The 27027-nt window shown below is 39.2% G+C and overlaps 1 protein-coding gene and 2 pseudogenes across 7 annotated transcripts in view; all 3 read right to left on the bottom strand.

Moving 5' to 3' along the window:
- Positions 1-6895: 6895 nt before the first annotated feature.
- Positions 6896-8831, bottom strand: LOC136282204 (uncharacterized; annotated as a pseudogene).
- Positions 8832-8833: 2 nt separating this feature from the next.
- LOC136282203 (uncharacterized) lies at positions 8834-11639 on the bottom strand (annotated as a pseudogene).
- A 1081-nt stretch (positions 11640-12720) lies between these two features.
- Positions 12721-27027, bottom strand: part of LOC131796645 (uncharacterized) — a 38390-nt gene continuing 24083 nt past the window's right edge. For all 7 annotated transcript variants that reach the window (XM_066170466.1, XM_066170464.1, XM_066170462.1 and 4 more), the window contains 11 exons: positions 26311-26378; positions 25678-25899; positions 25092-25317; positions 23595-23689; positions 21793-22578; positions 19798-20032; positions 18630-18724; positions 17987-18196; positions 17403-17628; positions 16588-16682; positions 12721-15278 (listed from right to left, as the gene is read on the bottom strand). In XM_066170466.1, coding sequence (XP_066026563.1) covers positions 14440-15278; positions 16588-16682; positions 17403-17628; positions 17987-18196; positions 18630-18724; positions 19798-20032; positions 21793-22578; positions 23595-23689; positions 25092-25317; positions 25678-25899; positions 26311-26378 — 3097 coding nt within the window. In that variant the 3' untranslated portion in view covers positions 12721-14439. The remainder of the gene's footprint in view (positions 15279-16587; positions 16683-17402; positions 17629-17986; positions 18197-18629; positions 18725-19797; positions 20033-21792; positions 22579-23594; positions 23690-25091; positions 25318-25677; positions 25900-26310; positions 26379-27027) is intronic.

The raw sequence follows: 27027 nt of genomic DNA, 5'->3' as shown, positions 1-27027 counted from the left end.
TTACCTTTTGCCTCGTATAAGAGGTTCTTGATCAGATTGGCGTCAACGTCGACAGAATTTCCCGAGTGATCCCACCGAGAAAAACCAAAATCCCCACAATCACTCGCGATGACATTCTCCCAGAGGCGAATCGCGTTTCTATGGCATCAATTGAACCAAATGCAACTGCAGGGGGTGGGTGTAAGGAAATCTAAATTCTACACATCCACAGAGTTTTACGTATATCACGTTCTGATACATCGTACTCAAGAAGTAAAGATGAAATGGAAGTTGCGAGTACGATTCAGTCCTACGAAGGAGAACCGCGTGAATCAAACGAAGATCTCGATGAAGACTGACTAAGACGGTTTCTCGCGTGCGGTGTTCAGGTCAAGATTAGAACAAAAACTCCCGTTAATGAATGCTTAGTTTGTTGCGTTTGTGTTTTGTTTTCTAGGGCGAAATCTATGCTGAGAATGGGTAGCTGAGTTCGTTTTTGTTGACAACATTTTATTCCCTCGCACTAAGAGCCGCAAGGCTTCCCCTTAGTTAGTGTTCTAGAGTTTCATTGTCTTAGAATGATTTCCTTAGCAAACTCCAAGCTAACTTTTGACGAAAGAATCGGCTGTATCACGAGGCACGATGATTTTGTGCCGAAAAATCATCGGGCAGTTTCACGGCAAGTTGCTCCTTTCCTCAAAGATTGCAAAGATTGAGGCTGTCGCCGTCGAGCCGGTCAAACGGCAAACGAATGAGTTTATCTGATTCAAGTTGACCTCAAATAGAGATTTTATTGGTGAAATTTTCTTTACTTTAAGTACAGCATTGTCACATGACCCATTTCGCTCAATGGCAAATAACTGACATCAGTATTGTAAATTAACATTTCGTATGTATCAACTTTTATGTAGCCCTTAGATTCACTACCATCTAATTCAATAAAATTTGTGTTTATTTATTTATCTCGTTGCAGTGCTTTTATCACATTGACATTGCTATTTTTAGTTTCTTGAGGGCAGTGGGGAATTGATGGCTCGTGGAATGTATTTTTGGAAACTTAGGTTAGAAGAATACACGGCCCCTTCGAGCTTGTGTTTATGCCAGTATTCGCCAGAGATTTCGCACTGTTCACGCAACAGGAAATCGGTCAGTTCAGGAAAGGGCTCGAACTTTATCACAAATTATGTATTTCTAGTGACAAAATACGATGGAAACTACAATGACATCGTATGCTTGTCAATCACTGAAGGACAAGACCGAAATGACTGAGTCTGAGTTCTTGGGATGTTAGTGAGGACTTAATCCAAAAATTCGTTTTTCATCCAAGAGTCTTATCGATTGACTTCTATCTGAAAGAGATTCTACCGTGAAAACTTTCTTCAATCGTTACAAAATGATCAGAAAAATCTTCTGAGTAAAACTTCCAGCTCCCTTTTCAACCATTAAAAGCCACAAAACGTCCAAATGAGGTTTTAAAATTTTATAACCACCATTAACGCAAACTTGTTAGCTCTGGAGTTTCATCATGAAAAAATCGAATATCGTCTTTCTTTAGATGTTAACAAATTGAATATCCCGGTGACAGGTTTGAAGGCATTACTTTTTGAGGGTTTGAGGAGATACGTTGGTTCCTGTTTCAATTTAAGATAAAAAAAAAAGATGAAGCATCTTTGTATAAAACTTTCCACGACAGATATTTATCAACCAACAGGTTAACTAAGGCAAACAACTGCGAAGGTCACTAGCATCAGAGTCGAAGTCGATTGGTTATTCAATTAGACTGAGTGTAATAAGATGCCTTAAAATCTCTTCCCTGTTACCTGTATGCACATCTTTTGTTTCAAGCAGTCCTTTCTAGGTTTAAAAATTTTTTCCATACAATGAAAACATGAAGAAAAATTAAGAGAAAGCGAACCATTAAGATGCCAAGAATTCCTAGATGGTTTTTTTGAGGATGGCAGATGACTTAGTCAAGGTGACTTGGACGAAAGATTTTAGGGTGAAAGAATTTTGGGGGGATCAAATGGTTTTCAGGTGGAACCGTGGGGCGGCTCACGGTCATTGCCAACAGAGTGTTGGACTATTAAGGTTAACTTGCTTGAGAAACTTGCGTAAACGGAGGCACCAGAAGTCTATTCAGGAGCTTTATTTCACTCTCTGAGACTCTGTCTCTCTTCTAACAATTAAGCCCTAATTACACGTTCTTTAATACCCTATCGATTGGCATGTTTGGGCTTAAAGGACAGCTAACCGTGGCAGAGTAAACATAGTTTTAGAACTCTAACCAAACAATCTCACAAGAAATTCGAAATGAACGACAAAGAACTTAACTACAAGCTCCTTGATTCCTTAATCTTGAGGTATTTAAGATTCAGAAAATAAGTAAGAGTTTTTGTAAGTAGTTGGAGTGAGGAGATGGGCTTCAAAATTTCGGATAAAAAAATATTGCACGGTGGCTTATTTGTCAGCTGAAAATGTTCGGTTGCTAATGTTTTCCCGAAGAGAAGCTTTAACATTTGTAAAAAGGTAAAGATGTTTATCAGCTAAGAGGTTAACTGAGGCAAAAAATTTTCAAAGGTCACAAGCAATAGAGTCGAAATCAATTGGTTATTCAATTACACTGAGTGTAATAGGATACTTTAAAAGCAAGTCTCTGTTACCTGTATTTACATTTTGTTTCAAGCAGTCCTTTTAGCTTTGAAGAAAGACTTTTTCTATACGATGACAACATTGGATGTCAAAAAAAGAATTGAGACAAAGTGAACCATGAGATCCATTAAGATCCCATTAATTCCTCTGTGGTAACTGTGACGAAAAAGATTATGTAATGAATTCCACAAAAATATCACAAAAATCTTAAAAGCCGAGAGAACATAACATAGTGAAGAGATCACAAAGCGAAGCAGTCGAAATAAGCCTGGACAGTTGCACCCCTCTGTGACGATAAGGTGAAGATGAACTTTCTTGGTTTCGCTTTCCCCTTTGGCGTTGCTTGAAGCAGTTCAACTAACCACTTTTACATGGGCGGCAACTAATGTGACAAAAACCTCAGGAAAAGGTAAAAAAGTGTTCCGTTTATGTCCAGTCCCTTTTGTACACGTAGCTCAAACGTTACCGCGAGCGAGCGTGCAAAGTCAGCCAAGGCACCCTCGGAACTTATTTCCTCTTATTAAAGGGCGGTGGTTGTTTTAAATTTTTGCAAACACAGAGCAAGCCTGTTCAAGTAGTAGATTCCGTGTGGGTCGTTAATTCGACTCTTATACTAGATAAAAACGTAAACCATCACAATTTTAATTTTGATCGACAAATTTAGAAGTATGTACTTCTAGGCATTTGAGTAACAGTATCTGTTACCTACTGAAAACAGTTTTCAATACATGGAATAGACTTACGATGCATTCTTAATTCCATATTATATTAGTTGTATCTTTACGATAAGACAAAACTTGTGTACGCTTGATGGGCCGTACAAAGAGTTTTCGTGTTTATTTTCTGTGAGAATGGCAGATGACTTAGTCAAAATTAAGTCGAAAGATTTAGTAGGTGGAAGGATCATATGGTTTTCAGGGGGAACGGAAGGAGGATCAGTCATCCCCGTCGCCGGGGATCCCACTGTAAATTGGCACCCGTAGTGCTAAGACAATTTCTTCATGATAAGTTACAGTGGGGTCCCCGGCGAGGCTCAGTTTAAAAAGGAGCCAAGGTTACCTAGCCGGTTTTCAACGGTCCAAGGTTGATGTGGACGCGGGCTGTTAGAAACCTCTAAACTGGAAATTTTTGAAGCAAACTGCGGCTTAGCGTCGGTTGCACGGGGAAGATTGAGTTTGTAGTTCATCAATCATTTTGTTCATCAAAATAAGCGGTCAGATAACAAGCAATACGCTGTGGAAGTAAGATGAGGTTTTTTTTGGGAGAATTTGACTTATTTCTTTCTATCGTGTTAAACACTCGAAGAGAAATTCCATATCTACGCGCGCCCATGTTTTATTCTCTATTTACCATTTCCCTAGAGTGAGAATCTCCTAAGACTCATTACTAAGGAAGTAATCATCACCTTCTTTCGAATGAAGAAGCTCCTTGAAGGATAAGATTCATAAAATATAGCACAATTTTGACAAACATTTCATGATATATTTAAAAATAAAACCTTCTCTTAAATCTTAGATTATATTGAGCAAGGGCAACACCTGGGTGAACAACCAGTACGTCGCATAGTACAAAAGTGCTCCTTTAAACATTTCTCATTGGGTGGTCATAAACCACTCTTTCCAATGCCAAAAGGTGTCACTTTCAAATCCATTTGCCCGGACAATCAATATGCCTCTGTCTATAATAATGATTGGGGAATTGCACGTTACTCGTTATACAAGATTACCGCCGAACAAGCCACGACAGCCCCAGTACCAAGACCTAAAGGTGAGCCACGGCAACCGAATCAGACGCCAGGTAAGTTAATTAGTGTTACTGTTATAATTCACTTTTGCAATGAAGATATTTAGGAAAACAATAAAGACATTTCTTATTCCAGTACCACAACGTTTTGCCATTTAAGGGAAAAAGAACGCGCAAAATTTGCCACGGTATTACACTGTAGAACTAAGCAAAAATACGGACGGTAGGCTAACGAACTGGCTGCGCTGACAAACCAAATTTTTTTTCGCTGCTGAAATGGAACTTTTCACGCCTGCGGCTCCGAGGAACCCAACAGATCTGTTACAACTGGACAACGCTATTGTTCTCCGATGTAAAGTGGTATGTAACTCACTCTCGCCATAGGAAAACGCCCGATTTATGGTAACAATAAATTTGCTAACATCGCCATACCATTTCCCTCACAAAAGTAGATAATGAAGATAGACGAACTTAGGTATGAATCTGAATTGCAAACGTATTTTGATTGGTTCCTACCCAAATTTATTGGAAAACAGACGTATAGATAACGCCACTTTAAACATCGCTTCTTTATGATATAAAATAAATATATTCTATGTCTGTTGCCACAGGTCTGTCCAGTAATACAAAAGACATAAAATTGTGGTCAGGAAATCAGTGATGGCGCCTCGTGTAACACTCTTTTGTTCTTACCACATTTGACATCATCTGTGATCTGTCACAGCTGTACAGACTCACAGCAACATGGAATCTATTTGTTAAGTGGGTAAGGTGAGTAAATAGGTTTTGATGTGCTTTAAAGACAACCGTAAACGTTAGTTGCATTCTGGTAATATCAAAATGTGAAATTTTTCGACAATTTTTGAATAAATCGCACCAATGAGAGCCAATTAGATTTCAATGATCACCAGTGATCTCAAAATGGATGCAATAAGTATGGGCAATGACATGATTTCGAAAGCAATTTCGTTTTAATGAGCCAGAGTAAATTTTTCAATGACAAAAACATTTCACAAGCCCGTAGAGCGAGTGCAAGTTGTAGTCTTTAAAAACTTTACAAGTGCTTATTTACACCTAATAATACAAATGCAAAAATTTCAGCGTGCTTATTGGCTGAGAACACGTGAATTAATCCCAAACAGCGCAGAAAGCTGAAATTGCGCGCAGAAAGCTGAAAGTGAGAGCAGAAAGTTGAAATTAAATTGATTGACAGGTAAGTCGCGAAAACATAACCAAACAAAATGATGGTTAGGTGAGGAGATAGTAACAACGTTTTAATTCAGAGTTTGAGAGAGAAGGCTAAAAACAAAAACACCCGATTAAGGGAAAACAACTGACTGAAAATCTGTCTTCCAAAAACAGACCCTTGTAAAATCCTCGAGGAGTTTTACACGACAGTCCGCGCGAAAGAATGGGAAATATCATGAGCGTATACTTTTCAAAGACTACAAATTGCACTAGCCTTGCGGGCTCGTGCAATTTAGTTAGCCTTTGAAAAATGTATTCGTGCTGATATATCCCAAATTGCACTCGAAATCCTGTGATTACCTATGCAAATTGCTCGAGAACTCATATTAGTACCATTTAATAATTTACATGAAAAAAGCATCAAAAAAAGTCAAAACAGACGAAGGTTTAATCACGCGCCCGCGCTATTTTTGGAATTTCCACCGGTGTTACCACTTTGCAATCGTGTTACATGAAATTGTACTCGTTTTTAGCCAATCAGACGCGCGTCATTTTTTTCATGTATATTATTAATAATGGTAATAGGACCGAGTGGAGTCCAATTCGGTCTGTAACCATACGAGTGATTCACAAAATCGGACGACCGCGAAGCCGGAGTCCGATTTGTTGATCAAAAGTATGATTACAGATAGAATTGGACACACGATGTCCTGTTACCATTTAATCAAAACTATGACAACATTTGAGAAAGAAACTAGACATCGGTTATGCGTTTTCACATAGAAAAAAAAGCAACAACAACAGCGTGCGTGCATGACGCGCTCTGTCCACTTACACAGGCATGACGTATTAACTGTCCATTTAACTGTCCTATTACATTGTCCAATTACAAGCGCGACGCGTACACTGTCCTATTAGTGCTCAAGCTGTTGATGACCAATCACGTTCGACAATTTTGTTATAGTTTTGGTTAACAACATAAAAGTAGCGTATACGATATAAAAAGCGCCTAAGAGACTGGCGTAGAATACTTGCCCTCGCCATGCGGTGAAATGTTAAGAACAGGAAATGGAGCACTTTAGATGAAAACAAATTTTGATGTAACATGTGTGGCGCGGGCGATGTTTTTCTCCACTCACCCACATCCTTCTTGTCTGTACTAAGTACTTTTGCGATCCTCTGCGTTTGCTCCCATAGCGTGTCCTCCAAATCTCTCTAAAGCTGTGCTAAAGCGCATAAAAAAAACCAATAGAGCAATCTACCTAAAGACTGTACACCAAACATTGCATAAAATTGAGAATATGGCTGAGGCCCAGCTTATAATGTACTTTACTGTTCACAAAATAGTGTTTTCCTTTCTGTTCAATGCTTCACAGTGGATTGATACGACCTCAATCGTGCCGCTATTTGTGTGATTTTCCAAGTAGTTTAAGCTTGATGTGGAGTGCGTTCTTGTATGACTCAAAGGCTCCTCAAGCGAGTTGTAATTATCAGCTGTTCTCGAGTGGTCTTTCCCGGTGAGTTCAAGTCCAGTGACAAGAGCACTTTGGAAAGACTGAAAGAATTTAGGTCGCCCAGCTGATAATGTATAGCTCCTAAGTAAATTTCGATTGTGTCTCGGTTATCTCCTCCAAATAATTTATGACTGATATCAAGTGCCTTCTGGGAGAAATTAGGCGCGGAAGTGAAGTTGGTGCATATCCTGTGACACCGAGCGTGTAATAACTTTCAGCTGTTTCTGAATGTTCCTCTCCAAACAACTTTACACGGATAGTTAGCGCATGATGAAAAGACTGAAGGGCTGGCGTAAGGTCATTAAGAGTATAAAATGATTCTCCAAGGGAACAGTAACTGTCAGCTGTGCTACGATGTTCTTCTTAAAACACCTTTAGACGGATGTTGCGTTCACACTGAAAGGACTGAAGGGCCGACGTAAAGTCGTTTAGCGCAAAATATGCGTCTCCTATAAACTTTTAACTGTTTGCAATGCTAGGATGTTCTTCTCCCAACACCTTTAGACGGATGTTGCTTTCACGCTGAAAAGACTGAAGCGCTGACGTCAAGTCCTTTAACGCGAAATGTGTTTCTCCTATAGAACGATGACTGTCAACAGTGATAAGATGTTTTTCTCCAAACGCTTTTACACGGATGTCTAGTGCAAGCTGATAAAAGTGCAGGGCAGACTTCCAGTCCTTTAGTGAAACGTTCATATCTCCTATGGATTGGTAACTCTCTGCCGTGATGTGATGTTCTTCTCCAAGAACCTTAAGCCTGATGTTCAGTGCACACTGATGAGATTGACGGGCTGACGTAAGGTCCCCAAAGGAGCTTTGTACTTCTCCTATAGAGTGGTTTTTCTCGGCTGTTCTTGGGTGCTCCTCTCCAAAATGTTTCCGTATAATTTCAAAGGCACAATGGTATGACTGAAGGGCTGAAGCAAAGTCGCCAAGTGAGCGAGCCGTATTTCCGAGGGAGTGGTAACTCTCAGCTGTGCTAACGTGCGCCTCTCCAAATGTGTTTAATCTTATGTTCAGACCATGCTGAAAGGACTCACGAGCTGAATTGTAGCCACCCAAACTGTGAGCTGTATTTTGGTGATGTTCTCCATGAAGCTTTAATCTAACGTCAAGTGCTGATTTTAAAGACTGAGAAGCAGAGACGAGGTCGCCAAACGCATGCTATGTGACTCCGACTGAGTGATAACAGTCAGCTGTACCAGGGTGTATCTCGCCAAAACATTCTCGTCTTATGTTAAGAGCGCCCATGAAAGACTCTGCTGAGCCCCAAGTGAGCAATAACTGTCAGCTGTGCTTGCGTCATTTGGACTAAGAAGTCTCATTCTGACAGCGAGCTCGCGTTGTTCAGCCTGAAATGCTTCTGGAAGGCAGTGCGTGCCGTGCTGTGCATTAATTTTGAATTGAGCAGAAGTTTTAGAACTCAAATCGAAATTTATAACTCTGTTCTAGAGATAAGACTTGCCAGACGCGTGTTCTTGTTCGCGGCGTTCTTTCTCTGGGCCCTCCCCTTCATCATTAGTTAGCATACGAAGATTGGTGTGAAAATGAGACAAACCAAGCGTGGTTGATGGACTCATTATTTTATTTTTCTCGGAGTAAATTCATTGCAGTGTTACTTAGACGTCGTTTTGTCTCAATGTCAGTGAAGCTTTTAGTTGCTTTATTAACAAGAATGAGAACTTCTGCCATTAAAGGTCGTTTTTTCAGGGTACCTCTTTCATCCTTTACCTTTTCTACTGAACTCTTTCCTGCGTTTTCTCGCCAAGGGTTTCAGCTGCCTTTGCAGCAGCATCGTAATTGGAAACGAATCTGTTTTCGTCAGTCCAATGGAGCAGGTGAAGAAGCAACTCCGCATGTACAGGTACCTTAAACACAACCTCAGCTGTTTGGGAACCTGACCCGGGACGCAGTTTAAGACACTGAACTATACTCTCCTCGTTTTCGTAGAATGTAATAAACGCCATCATGGAATCCCCTGTGAGGAACTCCTAATTTAGTTTCGTAAAGTAAGAGATATACAACTCACGGAAACGAGTATCTGAGGTGACTAGCGTTCCTCTGAGTTCCGCTTCTCCTACTTCTTGGGCGAATGACCGACCTAGTGAGTACATTGAGAAGGATTCAAGTTTTGAACCAGATTCGAGAAGAGATGAATCGTGCAGGTGACCGGTATCCTTTTAGCCCCGATGATTCTTATTACTCCCATAACAGCTGCGGCAACTTTTATGTCAAAGTCATTTGGAAAAACACTCAAGGAGACAGAAGCTTCCCTTTCCTTTGTAGGTCTTTTTCGGAACACTTGATCGAGACGACCATTCGATGAATCATGGGTTGGACCTATCACATCGCTGTCCTGCAATCGGTGGAGTGGGTGCTTCTCTGCCCTGAGGAGATCTAGATAGCTCTTCACCGAATTATTTCCTTCAGAAATTGAGTGACAGATAATCTTCAGGAGTAAAGGTATATTCTTACAGATTTGCAAGAGGTGAGTGCAGTCAGAAGCAGTCGCATCTGGTAGTAATTTGGAAACCAACTTTTGCGCTGACGACTCATCTAAAGCTCCGACTCGAACTGCTTCGTGACTCTGAAAATTCCTTAATTTGAATGATTCCTTGGCCGTTACGATGAGTTTAAACTGCTCGGCTCGGCTAAGGACATCTTGAAGAAAATTCAAGAAATCTTTATTGTCTAACAACCTATCAGCATCATCTAAAACGAGCACAGTCTGTTCCGAAATTACACTGAGGCGTTGTATAATTTGTTCGTCAATCGATGAACACGGCGGAGTTTGGCAAAGGGGGGCAGTTCCCCTAAAAAAGTCGAGAAGCGTTTCCGTCACATCGACTTTTGACTAAAAATCTCGTAAAGAGAAGATGTGCACTGGTAATCCCATAGATTCTAGTTCATTTCTCACGGCGACGGCCACCAACGTTTTTCCAAATCCAGGTGGGCCGCAAATCGACACCAATCGAGTATTTTCAAAACCGGAGCATATAATGATCTTTTCACACTCTCTTTCCCGGCCCAGAATATTTTTATCTCTAGGAGGTAGACATGGGCTTGGTAGAGTACCTGCTAGAAACAAAAAATGTAAATCACCATCTAATTAACCTTTTGTTTATTGAATCCATACAACATATCATCTAGAGAGATTCAATCGGATTTCGCTGCTTTGTAAATATAAATTAAAAGTCGATTTGAATAAATGTGTACGCGTAAATCTTTTAAGACCAACACAATTGCACGAGCCTGTAAAGCGAGCGCATATTTTGCGTTAAGTCAAACAGTTGTGCTCAATCAAAATAAAATACATTATAAATGTTTTTTTCAAAGATTTTCAACTGCAAAAAAATTGAAAGCAAGACAAGCGGTGGTTACCTTTTTTGCTCTGAATTACATGTTTTCTGAAACTAAATTCCTTCTCTCCTACATTGTGTTACCGGAAAACGGTATTACCCTCAGCCAATCAAAATGAAGGCATTTTTCGTGTATATTACTATCACTTTAAAACACTTTATCAAAAACGTGTCTTCGTAGCAAAACACGTAAATGTTGCGCCCTCTAATTTTGCAAGACAAAAGAGAAAAAAAAACACCTCTTACGAGTATTAAATTTCATCCTTACCCCGCCCTTTGATGGCAAACGCATCGAGATGAGATTGAATTAGTTCTTCGCTCATATTCCTATCCTGGACGCACAGCAAGACGCCACCACGGTGAATCCTTACCTCTCTGTCATCGGGATCTTGCAAACAAATTGTACGAGGGAAGAAGAAGATTTGCTTTCAAGAGCTCTCATGCCCTTTTGGCCGTATGTTCCTAGTTTTGATGTTATCAACATATCTCCTATGCGAGCTTTGCGGAATTGAGACTACCGCAAACACCAACTAGAAATACCACTTTCGGTCTCATTTTTATGATAGCCTTTTTCGAGGAAACGGTATAGTCAACAGGCGTCGCGTTCCCATGGGACTTAACCAATGCCACCCTCAGTTGCCCGATTTTTTGAAAATACACATCTCCTACATCCTGATCATGGTTTTTAAAAGGATTATCAAGATATGCAAAGGAACTTAGAAACTCGAACTCCTGCACTGTTAATAGGAGAATGTCTAAGGGAAACTTGACGCCCCCCAGTTCCTTAGAAACACTTCAATATCACTCATCTTCGGAACAGTGAGAACCTCGTTGCAGTTTTCAGCTATAAAGAGAAAAAACTATCCCTTAAATTTATCAGGAAATAAGACGCCCTTGCCACAATCGTTCCAGCAATACAGAAAGGAATATATGTAGTTGACACTAATGTTGGGCATTGTTTTGTACCGTCGGTAGATAAGCAAAACAGGAGAGAGCAATTTACGCCTTTCAGATATTACTCTACCTACATCCTAATTTTCATTTCTTTTTTTCACTGATTCTGTTGATTAAATCTTTACGGGTTTATTTATAGTTTGGTTTACACGAGGTGTTCGTTTGCAAAAAGGCCGAAATAAAAAATATGTATTCTGAATTTACATGTTGGAGGTCTATACTCTTCAGTATTTGCACTGCCTGTGTGACCCATCCCTCGCGCACAACAGGCTTCATTGACTTTGGGCAAATATTTCCATCACTATCTGAACTGAGAGATATTCAAGGAATAAGAGCGGCTCAGATGATTTCCCGAATGATTTCCCCGAGGTTTCCTTTTTAAATGTGATGTGCAAAAAATGGAACAAGGTTTCACCGCCGTTGAAGAATGTGTTTAGCCTATAAATATGGGAGGAGATACCATCAAATGGTTTGTATCCCTTTAAATACAAAAGGCATCTTTACGATCGGGGAAACGTATTGGTTTATTACCAACAAAAAAGGAAAAAGAAGGGCAAACACAGGTATGGAAGCGCGCCACCGGACGAAGTAATGGATTTTCACGGTTAGCAAATCTGTAGCAGAGATGACGTAAAGACCGCATTTGATTCACCTCAACCAAGTTTGCTCTAAAGCAAATTTCGTGTTTGGGAACGTGTTTACTGAAGGAGCAAAGACGGTAATGCCCGTTTTTACTTGCTATTTGGTTTTATAGGCAAACGTCGAGTAAAAGAACGTATTTGTCAATTATTTAAGCGAGCAGTGTGCTTTTGGCAAAAAGTGCATTTGTAATAATCTTGAGTTTAGACTGCAGTTAAATCATATAATAGATGAGCTTGAGGTACGACTTAAATTGATTGCAAGTTATTAACTATTATTACTTAACATACAATCCTGTTAAAACCGTTCATTCCCTCTTTTTTTTGGGTAGGGTGGTTGATCATGATCCTTCTCCATAGGCTTGTTTAATTTGTTAAAACTGATCATGGATGAAATGAAGATTTAAATAGCAGTCACTGAATGCCCCTGAAGCACTGAAAGCTTTCTCAATGACACAGCGTAAGTTGGCAACTGACAAAATGGCTCATCTTGTCAGTCAGTGCTTTGGTGGTGCTGTAGTCGTAGACGTAGTGTTTCCCTTTCTCGCTACCAGGATACCGTTTGATTTGAGGCTTTGGATTTAAGGTCACCAGGTTGATAAATATTTCCGTAAGGAAAGTTTCATAGGGATAGTTTTATTAGTAAAACTGCTCGTATTGACTAACCAACAAGTTCAAGGAAAAAAAATCCTTTAATGATTGATTTAGCTGCATGCTGAAGTACACTAAGATATAAAAATTTTGTATTATGAAACCAGGATAACTTGTTTCTCTTAGTTTTGATTTTACACCTGTTAAGTCTTAACAATGAAATGACTTATTTTCTCAAAGAATTCCCTCGGAAGTTTATTTTAACTGTATCTTTTCAACTGGAATTATCTAGCTGGAATTTGCATAAATTAATTTGGGAGTAATACCATAGTTATGACTAGCTTTTTGTTACTCAGATCATGAGTGACTGTTTTACAACTAAGTAGGCTGGGTTTTATATTTACTTCTTCCCTGGTATTTTTTTATTGCAACTTCAAAGACAATCAAAACAGGAACTTAATCTGCGGAATACAGTTAATCTAGAAATGACTAATTATTAATGTTATTTTATGTTCTACTCAAATCGAAACAATACGCCAGTGTTTAGTGGAAACAGCAAGCATAGAAAAAAGTTAACTATATAACCGTCTTCATGTGCAAGAGCTACATTTACAGATTTGCATTGTACATGAAAACAACAAGCTTTTATGTTTTTGGTAGGCAGAGGCCTGCCACTATTGCTTGTTTATTTGCCTAAAATTGCATAAAGTCAAACCTCAATGAAGCAGCAGCTAAATAAAGGTTGGCTGCTTGATAGGTTTTCATCAGAAATTTGCATATGGTGCGGAAGACTTCTGCCAGAAAAAACAAAAAAGATAACAAGAACTACCACACTCATCTTAGTGACAACGGAATATGGTCATTATGATTAAGAACTTGTTAGTTTTTATCAGTTGTTACCTTCTTTGTTGGAGTCTTACCTATCATCAGCTTGCCACAGCTATGTGGCTGCTTTAATTACTTAGGATAAAAACAATAGTAGACTCCATATCAGATGACCAAAAAAGCTGCTGTGACCACTTATAGAGGTGTAGAAAAATTAATATTAAAGAGCAAATTTACTTAAGCCCTCTTCTTCAAGCCAATATTCCCCCCATCTCAAAGGTCATGACAATTAATTAAACCCGCCCCCTCCCCTTTACCCCTCTAGCCGCTTCAGTGTTTTTCATTCTTGGGCGAGTGGGACAATCCTAACACTGGAAAAGAACATGTAAGCAATAGAGTATGTTCTTGACCAGTTGCTTTTTAACCTATTTTCCACCTGATTTGTGGCATTTTTACATAAATCAGAAAATTAGTGAAAACTAGTGCAAACAAATTGTTTTGCGCCATGTTTACCTGCATTTGCATATGTGGTGAATATGTCACTTTGCACAGAAAGTAAATATGTAGCAAATGCATGTGAAACTTTCCTATTTACCTTTGTAACAAAAGTAAAGTGAATTTCATGCAATTGTAATATTCATTCAACGTTTGCAAGAAAATACATCGGGAACAAAAGCTTGAGTTTACATATATTGTGCCATTTTTGCATAAATAAGTAAATGTGGTAAAAAATGGTGCAAACAAATTGGTTAGCACTATTTTAACTTGTATTTGCATCTGTGGTAAATGTGTCACTTTTGAATGAAAAGCAAATGTGTGGCAAATGTGGTTGAACTTCCATATTTACCTTGTAAAGGTTAAGTAAGGTGAATTTAAAGCAAATTTAACATTTACGTCACATCTGCGAGTAAATACATCAGGAACAAATGCTCGAGATTACATCAACTTTGTAGCCAGAGCATAATTAGTGCAAATTTTAGAGCCCTAAACTTGCACCATTTAGAGTGCCACCATTAGCCTATGTAGCAAATCTGTGAAAATCGATTTTTTTCGTCCAACAAGCTTTATTGTCTGGCGGTGTTCTTGCTGCAAATCCTCAATCTTCTGCTTCAACATCGTAATGATCTCCTCGCTTTTGTTGCCTCTGAAGCCCTCGAGATACTTGACATCAGTAACAACCTCCTGTCTGATACCATCCTCTACTTCGCAAGGCACTGGGGGGGGCGAGTCTGACTCCTTCAAAGCGATGGCGTCAATTTTATCTGTTGCAATTCCAAGAGCGATGAAAGCTTCTTTAGTTTGCTGTACGTAGTGGTCAAATGTTTCTTTATCAATTTCGGCCTTTAATGAGTGGCAAAACAAATTTCGCAGCAGTCGAAGCTGATGAATGGCGTGTAATGAGGATTCTAAATCATATCCAACCGGACTCATCACAGATGCATTGAACTTACCATGCGGTAGTTTATGACGTTGACCTTTACTATCTGGCTTAGCAAAGGATCGTGCGTGGATGGTGGCATGGGTCAGGGCGACGAAGTCCCACTCTTCATATGAGAGGTGTGTAGGAACTCTGGTTTTGCCGCCCTCTGCCTTAAGAAACAACTTTCTTACATCCGGGGAGTCATCCCATGATTTAGATCCAGTCATATTTCCAAACTTGTTGTCCCACATGGTTCGAAACGTTTGACGCAAGGCTCTAGGAAATTCTGTGGTTACAATCTGAGCAAACTTGAAGTAGTTCAGCTGCTTGTCACTGAGGTTTGACCTTCGCTCTTTTTCACGTACTTTTTGAGATGGAGCTGTTTTTTCTCCAGTTTTCATGATCTCGCTAAAGGAGTCTGAAAAAATCATTAAAATAAAATTAAAAGACATAAAAAAATTTTGGCTTTAATTTCATTTAATTACTCAGCTCTCCAGTACACAATTCTACTTACATCCAATTTTACTTCTTTCTATGTAACTCTGGTTTAATTTCTCAGGCTCTCGCACTTTGACTCTCATCGGATACTTCTCATCGAATTATGCGCCTTAACACTCACTTCAACCACGGAAGTCTTTCTCTAATCTTCTGCACACTGTTTACATTCTTCTAGTGTACTAAATATGCTCTAAATTACACGCTTATATACTCACTATTGATAAGCATGGGTGGGCGTGCTACCTGACTGACCTAGGGGGATTAAACAGCTGTTGTTGGAACACTAAACCAGACACTTTCACGATACTTTTGAAATAAGCAACAGAGTACTTAATCATTATGCTTCCAATCGACTGAATCAACCTCTGAATGCGTTAGTCAAAACAATAACTTTTGTATGAGTCCAAAGCAAGGTCAGCAGACAAACTAGGTACATCCAGTTGGAAGTTAGACAAGACAGTCACAACTCGGGAACTCATCGCGACAGCTTGAACCTAAACAACCTCAAAATTCGAAATTATACAGTAACTACATTCTAAATATAGACGGATGACTAAATCATACTAATCTGACTGACTAACTGATTACATAAACTATCTAAATACTTCATAACATGCTCTTTTTTTCAGTAGTAGTGCAAGTATCATTAGGCTCAGGAAGGAATCCGTTGCTGCTTATGGTACCATTTGGGAACGACTTCGAAGAAGGGTTTGGATTTATGTTGAAAATGTTTATCTTAGTCAAGTACTGGAAGACACGTCAAGTTAGGGTAACAAAAAAATTAAATGTGCGGAACGTCTTCACTTGTGTTGCGAATTTCCTCCAATTTAATCATTGAGCACATAGAGGTCAGCAAAAAAGTTATCGATATATGCTTTGCCGTTTGCTGAGCAAAAACGAAGTAGCACACAAAAAAAAGGCTTTAAAAATCATTTTTTCATATTATTCCTCCCCTTTAGAATCGTCTTGAAGACAATTCAGAACGACGAGGGACAAAGAAACTGTAGCAAGAGTTCAAGACCCCCTCCACCAAACCATTTCATCTGCTAGTAGTTGAGGAATGCTCTTGCCTGGTTTTCCTCATCATTTCAATGGAAAAATGCATGCCATAACTGGTGTTTAAAATTTATTTTCAGGTAATCTTTTATGATAGCAGTGAGCCTTTTGTTAAAAAGTTTGATGTCTGATTTTACATATATATTACTACAAAGTGCAAAGAATTAACTTACTTGGATTTTCTTGTGTTGCCTCAATGGCTGTAACGATTTCCTGCCAATTTATGACGTTGCACTTCTCCTCATCTGTTCTCTCACTTCCAGAGTATCTGCCATTTGACATTTAAAACACCGTGATTTAGAAGAATTCAGTTGCTACAGGAGCTCTAGGCACTGGAGCACAACAATATCCCTAGTAAAAAATGCACGATAATATGCAGGAAAAAAGATTATCACTTCGGAGTGGGTAGTAGAAAGTACTGCAGTTTTCAACAAATTTGGAACACGAGTGCAAACTACAAATGGTACATGCTCACAACGAATGTGAGTTAGCACCAGCCTGATCTGAGTAATGGGGTGATTTAGCAAGAGGTCGGATACGTCAGCTCACAACGGCGCGCGCAGCAAAAACACCAGAAAGTAACTGGGTCGAGAACATCGCTCCGTCGTGTTTCATACGTGACGTACAATGGTATGTTTTTTGTTGAATATCCTATTCTCGGCTCTTTAAAGATCGTCATCACCTTTGTCATAGCTTCGATTTATTTGTAACAGAACTTTATGCCTTCCGGTTCTCTCGGCAGTCATACTCATAATAACGACTGAATTCGGTCTCCCGCATTGCGGTCGACCGATTTTGTTAATTACTTGTATGATTACAGACCGAATTGGACTCCACTCGGTCTTATCACATTACTAATAGCAAAGCGTTTTTCTAAGTCAGAATATTCAAACTAAATTCGGTTCAGTTGATGGCTTGAAGTTACATAGACAAACCTGTTAGCCTCTTATGCTAGGCCTCTTTGTACTACACTTTCAACTTGTCTTACCTTTTGGTCACATCTTCCAAGTATTCGGCGATTTCATTGTGGCCACGTGCTCTCGCGACATATTCTGGTAAAAGCGGTCTTCCTTTGTACGAATCAAATACTATTCTTCCGGCGGGTAGGTCAAAGATAAGTCGAATAAACCAAACAGCGTTTACTTTGGCCGCTGCGTAGACGAACCTTTGTAGGAGCTGAACTGACAATGAAGGTTTTTCCCAACCAGAAGGCCCTACAATCGTTAAGAAAATGAAAAAAAATTTGTCCATGATATTCAAAGAACAGAGAAAAATTATGGGAGAGATCTTGTTGTGTCCATGTTAGGCATTTTTTTTTTCAACATTTTGGTTCTATTACCATCAACCACTCCTTTCTTCCTCCAGTTCAAACTTCAGTAAAAAATTGTTCCCTAAGTACTGTTCAACAACAATCTTCTTACCTTAAATAAGGTTTGAAATCTGTTTTTCTAGCAATCAACCTTTTGATTTGTTTACGGGATTGATCGGACTTAAGAGTTAAAGATTAAGAGGAAATAATAAAGAAAGAAAAAATGAATTACAAACTGAGAGGATAGGATAACAAATACCTACCGCCATTCGTATGATTTTCTGCGTCGGAAGCACCTCCTTCAGAATGTACATTCAGGCATGGAATGGCAACCTGAATGAATTGCAGCATCATTTTTGGGAAACTGATTGCTTGTTTCAACGTCTCCTCTATCAACTCTGTATCCGCAACTATTGTCTCCTCCAAAAACTTTTCTCGATTATGTGAGGAGACTTTTTCTTTAAAAGTACCTTCTGTTGGTGAGTATGCAACATTTACGGATTAAATTGCTCAAATCATAGCTACCTATTTTTTAATAACATACAAGGTAAGTAATCTGTTAGGTGAATTTGGAAAACTTATATCGCCCTTTCGGCCACAAAATTTGAAGTTTAAAGAAGACAATGATTGGAAAATAACTGAGTTAACTATTCATTTGTGTTGAGGGACGAAGAAACTGTAGCAAGAGAGCAAGGCCCCCTCCACCCAACCATTTCATCTGTTGGCAGTTGAGGAATGCTCTTGCCCAGTGTTCCTCGTCAATTCAGGGAAAAAAGCGCATTCCATAATTTGCGTTCGAAACTGATCTTCCAGGTAATCTTTTAAGATAGCAGTAAGCCTTTTGTTAAAAAGTTTCTTGTCTAAGGCTACATATTCATTATTACAAAGTGTAAACAATTAACTTACTCGGATTTTCTTGTGTTGCCTCAATGGCTGTAACGATTTCCTGCCAATCTATGACGTTGCACTTCTCCTCATCTGTTCTCTCACTTCCAGAGTATCTGCCATTTGACATTTAAAACACCGTGATTTAAAAGAATTCAGTTGCTACAGGAGCTCTAGGCACTGGAGCACAACAATATCCTTAGTAGAAAATGCACGATAATATGCAGGGAAAAATTATCACTTCGTAGTGGGTAGTAGAAAGTACTGCAGTTTTCAACAAATTTGGAACACGAGTGCAAACTACAAATGGTACATGCTCACAACGAATGTGAGTTTGCACCAGCCGGGCAATGGGGTGATTTATCAAGAGGACGGGTACGTCAGTTGACAACGGCGCGCGCAGCAAAAACACTAATTAAAAAATTGGATCGCTCCGTCGTGTTTCATACGTGACGTACCAGTCGTTGTAACTGGACGTCAATGGTATGTTTTTTGCTGAATATCATATTCTCGGCTCTTTAAAGATCGTCATCACCTTGAAATGTTTGGTTTAACATATCACTTTTAGGACAACGAAGTTATCTCCTTTGAGATTTAGACAACAAGCGAGAGTTGCAATGTCTTTTGAACGCACTTTTGGCACAACCATGAAGGAACCAAGAAGTCGAAATAGAGTCGTGTCCTGACTATCCGCACGCACTCCCGTTCTCAAATGACGTTCTTATCCTCTTGCTAAATCACTCTGACAGTAAGACAAAGTACGCGTCATGCGTGTGTTATCAAATAGTTCCCTTCTTGTGTGCACACTTCTGCCTCGCTTTTCGCCGAGTTAACTGTCGTTTTTCATGAAAACGTATAATCGATGGCTAGTTCATTTCTCAAATTTTGTCATAGCTTTGATTTACTGCTAACAGAACTTTATGCCTTCCGGTTCTCTCGGCAGTCATACTCGTAATAACGACTGAATTCGATCCCCCGCATTGCGGTCGTCCGATTTTGTTAATTACTTGTATGATTACAGACCGAATTGGACTCCACTCGGTCTTATCACATTACTAATAGCAAAGCGTTTTTCTAAGTCAGAATATTCAGACTAAATTCGGTTCAGTTGATGGCTTGAAGTTACATAGACAAACCTGTTAGCCTCTTATGCTAAGCATTTTTGTACTACGCTTTCAACTTGTCTTACCTTTTGGTCACATCTTCCAAGTACTCGGCGATTTCATCGTGGCCACGTGCTCTCGCGACATATTCTGGTAAAAGCGGTCTTCCTTTGTACGAATCAAATACTATTCTTCCGGCGGGTAGGTCAAAGATAAGTCGAATAAACCAAACAGCGTTTACTTTGGCGGCCGCGTAGATGAACCTTTGTAGGAGCTGAACTGACAATGAAGATTTTTCCCGACCAGAAGGCCCTACAATCGCTAAGAAAATAAAAAAAAATTATCTATTATTTTCAAAGAACAGAGACAAATTATTGGAGAGATCTTATTGTGCCCATGTTTAGGCATTTTTTTGTTTCATCATTTCGTCTCTTTTATCATCAATCACTGTTTTCTTCCTCTTGTTTAAACTATGGTATTTACATCACATCACATCAACATGGTGGTCATGTGTAAGCCACGGTGGAAGATCGTACTCTTTATCTTCATTTACCTCTTGCTACTCACTAAAGGGAATGCCAAATCTCGCCTAAGTTTCCAGAACGGTTTCTCTAGCCTTAGCTTTGGTGTTATTCTTGATGTGGAGGAGAACAGTTTGCAGGAGAAAATATCGTCTGCGCGGCGGTAAACGACTCAAATTATGCCAACACTTCGCACGGCGAGAGGCAAGGCATTTACTAAAGCAAGGATTCAGTACTACCCAAACTCAACTGCTACATATTCTCTCCGACTTCTATTGCTGTCCGACGATGTCGAACTTAATCCTGGCGACAATGCGAGTGGAACTGAACAAACAAACAAGAAGACAAAGAAAAAATCTAGAAGCAATGTCACCATTGCTCATTTGAATATTCGGTCGCTCAAGAATAGAGATCATGACATCTTGGCTCAAGGTCTAGCAATTAAACATAAACTGGATATATTTACAATCTCAGAAACCTGGCTACATAACTCTGTCTCAGACTTGGGGGTACAATTCCCAGGATACTCGCTCTTACTCGCAATTATGTAAGAGTCCCGCTTCCTTTAAGAGAGCTCTAAAAAATCACCCTAGGAATGAATTTTTAAACTCACCATATTTTATTTGAAGCTATATAATTCGTATTGTATTGTTTGTATTTAAATTTTGTAATCCAATTTGTTAACTAAAAAGCCCCAGTTGGTGTTTTCAATAAATGTATGTATGTACATATGTATAGTGAAAACTTTTCCAAAAAGCAAAATATTTATCGATAAGCACTTTGTGCCGTTTGCTGCGCAAAACGAAGTGGCTCTAAAAATCATTTTCTCATTTTTTCCTTCCCATTTAGAATCGTCTTGAAGGCAATTCAGAACGACGAGGGACGAAGAAGCTGTAGCAAGAGTGCAAGGCTCCCTCCACACAACCATTTCATTCGCTGGTACTTGAGGAATGCTCTTGCCTAGCTTGCCTGGCTTTGTTTTGCACCGTAGATATACATTTCAGTCAGAGAGCATTTGTACACCTTTCAGACGTTATTCTACCTACATCTGAATTTTCATTTCTTTTTTTCACTGATGCTGTTGATAAAATCTTTACGGGCTTATTCACAGTTAACACGAAGTGTTCGTTTGCAACAAGGCCGAAACAAAAAATAAATATTCTGAATTTACATGTTGGAGGTCTATACTCTTCAGTATTCGTACTAGTGTGTGACCCATCCCTCGCGCACAACAGGCTTCGATTGACAGTGGGCAAATATTTCCATCACTATCTGAACTGATAAATATTCAAGAAATAAGGGCGGCTCAGATGATTTTTAGACGGATAAGGAGTAAATAATTTATTTAGAGGTTTCCCTTTTTAAATGTGATGTGCGAAAAATGGAACAAATTTCCACCGCCGTTGAAGAATGTTTTTAGCCTATACACATGGGAAGAGATACCATCAGATGGTTTGTATCCATTTACATAGAAAGGCATCTTTACGATCCGGGGAAACAACGCCTGTTTTTTACTAACAAAAAAACAAAAACAAAAACAAACACAGGTAGTAGCTTTACTTCTCTTGTCGTGTTCTTGCTCCAAATCGTCAATCTTCCGCTTCAACTTTCGTTTACAACCTCCGAAACGCTCGACATCGGCAAGAATCTCCTGTCTGATACCACCCTCTACTTCGCAAGGTACCCAAGGGAACCAGTCGGACGCTGTCGAGGCGATGGCATCAATTTTATCTGTCGCAATTCCAAGAGCGATGAAAGCTTCTTTAGCTTGCTGTACGAAGTGGTCAAATGTTTCTTTATCAATTTCGGCCTTTAATGAGTGGCAAAACAAATTTCGCAGCAGTCGAAGCTGATGAATGGCGTGTAATGAGGATTCTAAATCATATCCAACCGGGCTCACCACAGATGCAAGGAACTTATCATGCGGCAGTTTAAGAGGTTGACCTTTACTATATGGCCCAGTAAAGGATCGTGCGTGGATGGTGGCATGGATCAGGGAGAGGAAGTCCCACTCTTCATATGAGAGGTGTGTAGGAACTCTGGTTTTGCCGCCCTCTGCCATAAGAAACAACTTTCTTACATCCGGGGAGTCATCCCATGGTTTAAATCCAGTCATATTTCCAAACTTGTTGTCCCACATGGTTCGAAACGTTTGACGCAAGGCTCTGGGAAATTCTTTGGTTACAATCAGTGAAAACTTGAAGTAGTTCAGCTGCTCGTCACTGAAGTTTGACCTGAGCTCTTTTCCACGTACTTGTTGAGATGAAGAGCGGGACTTCCAATCGTTACACCGTGCTTCATGACTATCTGTGTTTTTTCCAGTTTTCATGATCTTGCTAAAGGAGTCTGAATTAAATTAAATTTAAAAAATTTTGGCTTTAATTTTATTTAATTACTCAGCTCTCCAGTACACAATTCTACTTAAATCCAATTCTACTTCTTTCTGTGTAACTCTGGTTAATTTCTCAGGCTCTTACATTTTGACTCTCATCCGATACTTCTCATCGAATTATGCGGCTAAACACTCACTTCAACTATGGAAGTCTTTCTCTAATCTTCTGCACACTGTCTACATTCTTCTAGTGTACTAAATATGCTCTAAATTACACGCTTATATACTCACTATTGATAAGCATGGGTGGGCGTGCTACCTGACTGACCTAGGGGGATTAAACAGCTGTTGTTGGAACACTAAACCAAACACTTTCACGAGACATTTGAAATAAGCAACAGAGTACTAAATCATTATGCTTCCAATCGACTGAATCAACCTCTGAGTCCAAAGCAAGGTCAGCAGACAAACTAGGTACATCCAGTTGGAAGTTAGACAAGACAGTCACAACTCGGGAACTCATCGCGACAGCTTGAATCTAAACAACCTCAAAATTCGAAATTATACAGTAACTGCATTCTAAATTTAGACGGATGACTAAATCATACTAAACTGACTGACAAACTGACTACATAAACTATCTAAATACTTCATAACATGCTCTTTTTTTCAGTAGTAGTGCAAGTATCATTAGGCTTAGGAAGGAATCCGTTGCTGCTTATGGTACCATTTGGTAACGACTTCGAAGAAGGGTTTGGATTTATGTTGAAAATGTTCATCTTAGTCAAGTACTGGAAGACACGTTAAGTTAGGGTAACAAAAAAATTAAATGTGCGGAACGTTTTCACTTGTGTTGCGAATTTCCTCCTATTTAATCATTGAGCACATAGAGGTCAGCAAAAAAGTTATCGATATATGCTTTGCCGTTTGCTGAGCAAATAATCTTTATGGTAGCAGTGAGCCTTTTGTTAAAAAGTATCATGTCTGATTTTACATATATATTACTACAAAGTGTAAAGAATTAACTTACTCGGATTTTCTTGTGTTGCCTCAATGGCTGTAACGATTTCCTGCCAATTTATGACGTTGCACTTCTCCTCATCTGTTCTCTCACTTCCAGAGTATCTACCATTTGACATTTAAAACACCGTGATTTAGAAGAATTCAGTTGCTAAAGGAGCTCTAGGCACTGGAGCACAACAATATCCTTAGTAGAAAATGCACGATAATATGGAGGGAAAAATTCTCTCTTCGGACTGGGTAGTAGAAAGTACTGCAGTTCTCAACAAATTTGGAACACGAGTGCAAACTTCAAATGGTACATGCTCACAACGAATGTGAGTTAGCACCAGCCTGATCTGAGTAATGGGGTGATTTATCAAGAGGAAGGGGACGTCAGTTGACAACGGCGCGCGTAGCAAAAACACCTGAAAGTAACTGGGTCGAAAACGTCGCTCCGTCTTGTTTTATACGTGACATACCAGTCGTTGTAACTGGACGTCAATGCTATGTTTTTTGTTGAATATCGTATTCTGGGCGCTTTAAAGATCGTCATACCTTAAATTTTTGGTTTCACATATCACTTTAAGGACAACGAAGTTATTTCCTTTGAGAGTTATACAACAAGCGAGATCAGAGGATAATTGTAGATACGGCAAACAGGATGTTCACATAAACCCTTTTATACGATTAAACTTTTTAAATTTTATTCCATTCCAGTTAAGACTCGTTTCTGTTGATTCATTTATCGAATTTTACAGCCCATCAAATAATTTATTCTGCGATTTGTGTCGCTGTTATTTCGTTTCGAGCCCCAAGATTTCAGCACTACTTGTTTTTCTTCATAATTTTATAAAGTATAATTTGGAAAACGTCGTCGTTTTATTCCCTTGTTTGCCGGATATTTCTCCCTATTCATGACAGTACTTGTCTTTTGAGCTCCACCTTCTTAGAGTTGCAATATACTTTGAACGCACTTTTGGCGAAACCATAAAGGGACCAAGAAGTCGAAATAAAGTCGTGTCCTGACCACCCGCGCGCACTTCCGTTCTCAAATGACGTTCTTATCCTCTTGCTAAATCACTCTCATAGTAACACAAAGTACGCGTCATGCGTGTGTTATCAAATAGTTCCCTTCTTGTGCGCGCACTTCTGCCTCGCTTTTCGCCGAGTTGACTGTCGTTTTTCATGAAAACGTATAATCGATAGTTCATTTCTCAAATTTTGTCATAGCTTTGATTTATTGCTAACAGAACTTTATGCCTTCCGGTTCTCTCGGCAGTCATACTCGTAATAACGACTGAATTCGGTCTCCCGTATCGCGGTCGACCCATTTTGTTAATTACTTGTATGATTACAGACCGAATTGGACCCCACTCAGTCTTATCACATTACTAATAGCAAAGCGTTTTTCTAAGTCAGAATATTCAAACTAAATTCGGTTCGGTTGATGGCTTGAAGTTACATGAGCAAACCTGTTAGCCTCTTATGCTAGGCCTCTTTGTACTACACTTTCGACTTGTCTTACCTTTTGGCCACATCTTCCAAGTATTCGGCGATTTCATTGTGGCCATGTGCTCTCGCGACATATTCTGGTAAAAGCGGTCTTCCTTTGTACGAATCAAATACTTTTCTTCCGGCGGGTAGGTCAAAGATAAGTCGAATAAACCAAACAGCGTTTACTTTGGCTGCTGCGTAGACGAACCTTTGTAGGAGCTGAACTGACAATGAAGGTTTTTCCCAACCAGAAGGCCCTGCAATCGTTAAGAAAATGGAAACAATTTGCCTATTATTTTCAAAGAACAGAGACAAATTATGGGAGAGATCTTGTTGTGTCCATGTTTAGGCATTTTTTTCTTTCAATATTTTGGTTCTATTACCATCAACCACTCCTTTCTTCCTCCAGTTCAAACTATAGTAAAAAATGTTCCCTAAATACTGTTCAACAACAATCTTCTTACCTTAAATAAGGTTTGAAATCTGTTTTTCTAACTTTCAACCTTTTGCTTTGTTTACGGGATTGATCGGACATAAGAGTTAAAGGGATTAAGAGGAAACAATAAAGAAAGAAAAAATGAAATACAAACTGAGAGGATAAGATAACAAATACCCACCGCCATTCGTATGATATTCTCCGTCGGAAGCACCTCCTTCAGAATGTACATTCAAGCATGGAATGGCAACCTGAATGTATTGCAGCATCGTTTTTGGGAAACTGATTGCTTGTTTCAACGTCTCCTCTATCAACTCTGTATCCGCAACTATTGTCTCCTCCAAAAACTTTTCTCGATTATGTGAGGAGAATGTTTCTTTAAAAACACCTTCTGTTGATGAGTCTGCGACATTTACGGATTAAATTGCTCAAATCATAGCTACCTATTTTTTAATAACATATAAGGTAAGTAATCTGTTCGGTGGATTTGGAAAACTTATATCACCCTTTCGGCCACAAAATTTGAAGTTTAAAGAAGACAATGATTGGAAAATAACTGAGTTAATTATTCATTTGTGTTGAGGGACGAAGCAAGAAGCAAGGCTCCCTCCACCCAACCATTTCATCTGTTGGTAGTTGAAGAATGCTCTTGCCTAGTGTTCCTCGTCAATTCAGGGAAAAAAGCGCATGCCATAATTTGCGTTCGAAACTGATCTTCCAGGTAATCTTTTAAGATAGCAGTAAGCCTTTTGTTAAAAAGTTTCTTGTCTAAGGCTACATATTTATTATTACAAAGTGTAAAGAATTAACTTACTCGGATTTTCTTGTGTTGCCTCAATGGCTGTAACGATTTCCTGCCAATTTATGACACTTTCAGAGTATCTACCATTTGACATTTAAAACAACGTGATTTAGAAGAATTCAGTTGCTACATGAGCTCTAGGCACTGGAGCATAACAATATCCTCAGTAGAGAATGCATGATAATATGGAGCGAAAATTCTCACTTTGGACTGGCCAGAAGAAAGTACTGCAGTTCTCAATAAATTTGGAACACAAGTGAAAATTACGAATGTATGCTCAAAGCGAATGTGAGTTAGCACCAGCCTGATTTGAGTAATGGGGTGATTTAGCAAGAGGATGGGTACGTCAGTTGACAACGGCGCGTGCAGCAAAAACACTAGTAAGAAATTGGGTCGAGAACGTCCCCCCGTTGTGTTTCAAACGTGACGTACCAGTCGTTGTGACTAGACGTCAAAGTCATATTTTTTCTTGAATATCCTGACCTCGGCTTATTGAAGATCGTCATCACCTTTAAAATTTCGGTTTCACATATCACTTTAAGGATAACGAAGTTATTTCCTATGAGAGTTATACAACAAGCGAGAACAGAGGATAATTATAGATACGGCAAACAAGATGTTCACATGAACCCTTTTGTACGATTAAACTTTTTAAAATTTATTCCATTCCAGTTAAGACTCGTTTCTGTTGATTCATTTATCAAGTTTTAGAGCCCATTGAATAATTTT

Source organism: Pocillopora verrucosa, chromosome 7, assembly GCF_036669915.1.
Source record: "Pocillopora verrucosa isolate sample1 chromosome 7, ASM3666991v2, whole genome shotgun sequence".
Classification (NCBI taxonomy): Eukaryota; Metazoa; Cnidaria; class Anthozoa; order Scleractinia; family Pocilloporidae; genus Pocillopora; species Pocillopora verrucosa.
Note: the sequence above shows the minus strand (reverse complement) of the source record. Positions and strands in the feature narration are given on the sequence as shown.